Raw genomic sequence first — 2,714 nt, 5'->3', positions numbered from 1 at the left:
TGTCCACGGGAGCTGATAATGCGATATGTAAGAAAGAATGATATTGAATATATGTACCTATATTTTGCTCTGTAGGTGGTGTTCCGAGTGAACACGGGTTTATAAAAGTGCCTCTAGTTGTTGCTAGGGGAGGTGGTCGCAATATTGATCACGGGAGTTGACAATGTATGTACCTATAGTTTTCTATAGGAGGTGGTTAAACGCGTAGACCACGGGTAGTTTTATGTAAGTGCCTGTAGTAGTTGCTACAGGAGGTGGTTGGATTTGGGTTGGATATGCCTTCCACGGGAATTTGTCTATGTTCCGGCGTACACTAGTCACAAAGTGAGACATAATGATGATTTGTAATAAATAAAGAGACGACTAACGAAAACTGAACCTGTTGTTTTCTTTTGTTTACACTGTGTTTATTACCCTTTGCTGTTGGTAAATTGCAAAAGCATTTAAATATGGGATGTTACTGATTAGGGATTGTTAAAATGGATTTGTTACAGGTAGATGACAGTCGACCTGTACAGCAGTTTCGGTGCGACGACATCGAAAAGCATCGACTGTTCAATGAGTGGAGGACCTGGAAAGGCGCGCTAGAATGTTATTTCGAAGCGTACGATGTCGTTGATCAAAAGAAAAAGAGAGCAAAGCTTTTGCATTTGGGCGGTCCACAACTTCAGCGAGTGTTCCAGAATCTTCCCAACCGAGAGAATTTTCCACTGGTGTCATTGGAGAAACAGTGGTACGATGTGGCCATTAACGCTCTGGATGATTTTTTCCAACCATGTCGACAGGATTGCCTTGAGAGACATAAGCTCAAACAAATGAAGCAAAAGGAGGGTGAAAGGTTTGCTGATTTCATGCTGAGATTACGTCAGCAGGCTTCGGATTGTGGGTTCGATAAATATTCGAACGAGGTGAAAGATATCTTGACAGAGATATTTCTGACAGATGCAGTGATCGAAGGCTGTGCGTCCGTGGAGTTACGTCGTCGAATCCTACAGCAGGATCGTTCACTTAGCGAGATCGAAGCTCTCGGCGTGGCTATGGAAAGCATAGAAGTTCAGGTAAGGGATCTGAACAGTAAGCAAAAGGAGTTCGCTGGTGGACAACAAGCTTACAAAATCAGCGCTGTGAATGTCAGAGATCGCAGTCAGAAGCAGGTTTCGCGACGCGAGCCAAGAAAATTCAGCGAGGCACGAAATAACAAGTTCAGCTACAAGACCTACCGGTGTTACAACTGTGGCCGTCGCGACCACATCTCTACCGACAGAAGGTGTCCTGCACGTAATATCGTTTGCCACGGGTGTAAAATGACGGGCCATTTTGAATCATGTTGTCGTCTGCGAAACTCTAGAAAGAAGCCCGTAGTAATGCCAGTTGGCGGCACAGATCGCATCCGTGTGGTAGAAGACGAAACGGCACCACCCGAGCCCGAAGCTGAACAACAACCTGGAAAAACGTATTATGCGTTTTATTCCGGAAACGACACTAACGTTCTTGCGTGTGAAGTTGGCGGAGTCGTGCTCGACCTTCTCATCGATTCCGGTTCCGATGCCAATCTAATTCCGGATGTTGTCTGGGAAAGCTTGAAACAAGCAAAAGTCAACGTACGCCAGTGCACTAAGGGTAGCTCCCGTATCCTAAAAGGCTACGCCAGCGACTTGCCGTTGCCGATTTTGGGAACCTTCATTGCTGATGTCAGAGTTGGAAAGCGTACGGTTGCGGCAGAGTTTTATGTCGTAAAGGGTGGCCAACGATCCTTGCTCGGAGACAAAACCTCGAAAGAGTTAGGTATCCTAAAGGTCGGACTAGATGCTTTTGCGGTGACGAGCGAAGCAAAACCTTTCTCCAAGATCAAGGACGTCCAAGTTCAGATCCACATGGACCCACATGTAAAGCCCGTGTTCCAGCCAATTCGGCGGATTCCGATACCGTTGGAAGATGCAGTCAATCGGAAGCTAGAGCAGTTGCTTACCAAGGACAAATTTGAAGTGAAGGAAGGGCCTGCTTCTTGGGTGTCGCCGCTCGTAGTCGTCGGGAAGAACAATGGAGAACCAAGGATCTGCCTCGATCTGCGTCGTGTCAATGAAGCGGTTCTTCGCGAAAGACATCCAATGCCCGTCGTGGATGAGTACCTAGCCAGGCTGGGAAAAGGAAAGTATTGGAGCAAGCTGGACGTAAAGGACGCCTTTCTGCAGGTTGAACTGGCCCCAGAGTCACGCGACATCACGGTTTTCATCACCAACAAGGGGTTGTTTCGATTTAAGAGACTTCCCTTTGGTCTGGTAACTGCACCCGAACTGTACCAGAAGGTAATGGACCAAATACTGGCAGGTTGCGAGGGAACATCATGGTACCTAGATGATGTGATCATCGAAGGTAGCACACGAGAGGAGCACGACAAGCGACTGGAAAAGGTATGTTGATTGCGTACTCTGATTTGTTTTCTTTATTGAGAAGTGAATTCATACTTTTGGTTTAATACTATTTTTCTTTGAAATTTTAAGATAATAAAGAACATTGTTTTATTATATCATATTGTCAGGTGCTGAAACGGTTTGAAGAACGTCGAGTAGAACTGAACTGGGAAAAATGCGTATTTGGGGTAACAAAAGTCGAATTTTTGGGTCATCAAATCTCTCCTGACGGAATTATTCCGGCAGATGACAAGGTAGCCGCAATTCAGTCATTTCGCCGGCCCGAAAATGAAGCTGAAGTTC

At 45.9% G+C, this 2,714-nt stretch overlaps 1 protein-coding gene across 1 annotated transcript; it reads left to right on the top strand.

Moving 5' to 3' along the window:
• The first annotated feature begins 479 nt into the window (after nucleotides 1-479).
• On the top strand, nucleotides 480-2,420 carry LOC134289510 (uncharacterized protein K02A2.6-like). Its single transcript, XM_062855395.1, has one exon. It carries the CDS (start codon nucleotides 480-482, stop codon nucleotides 2,418-2,420), a length of 1,941 nt encoding a protein of 646 aa, XP_062711379.1.
• The last annotated feature ends 294 nt before the right edge of the window (nucleotides 2,421-2,714 follow it).

This window comes from Aedes albopictus, chromosome 1, assembly GCF_035046485.1.
Source record: "Aedes albopictus strain Foshan chromosome 1, AalbF5, whole genome shotgun sequence".
Lineage (NCBI taxonomy): Eukaryota > Metazoa > Arthropoda > Insecta > Diptera > Culicidae > Aedes > Aedes albopictus.
The sequence above is the reverse complement of the archived record's forward strand: the minus strand, read 5'-3'. Positions and strand labels throughout refer to the sequence as shown.

Bases quoted from the DNA above. Each gene is read 5' to 3' on its own strand.
- LOC134289510 (XM_062855395.1), top strand. From the start codon at position 480: ATGGATTTGTTACAGGTAGATGACAGTCGACCTGTACAGCAGTTTCGG.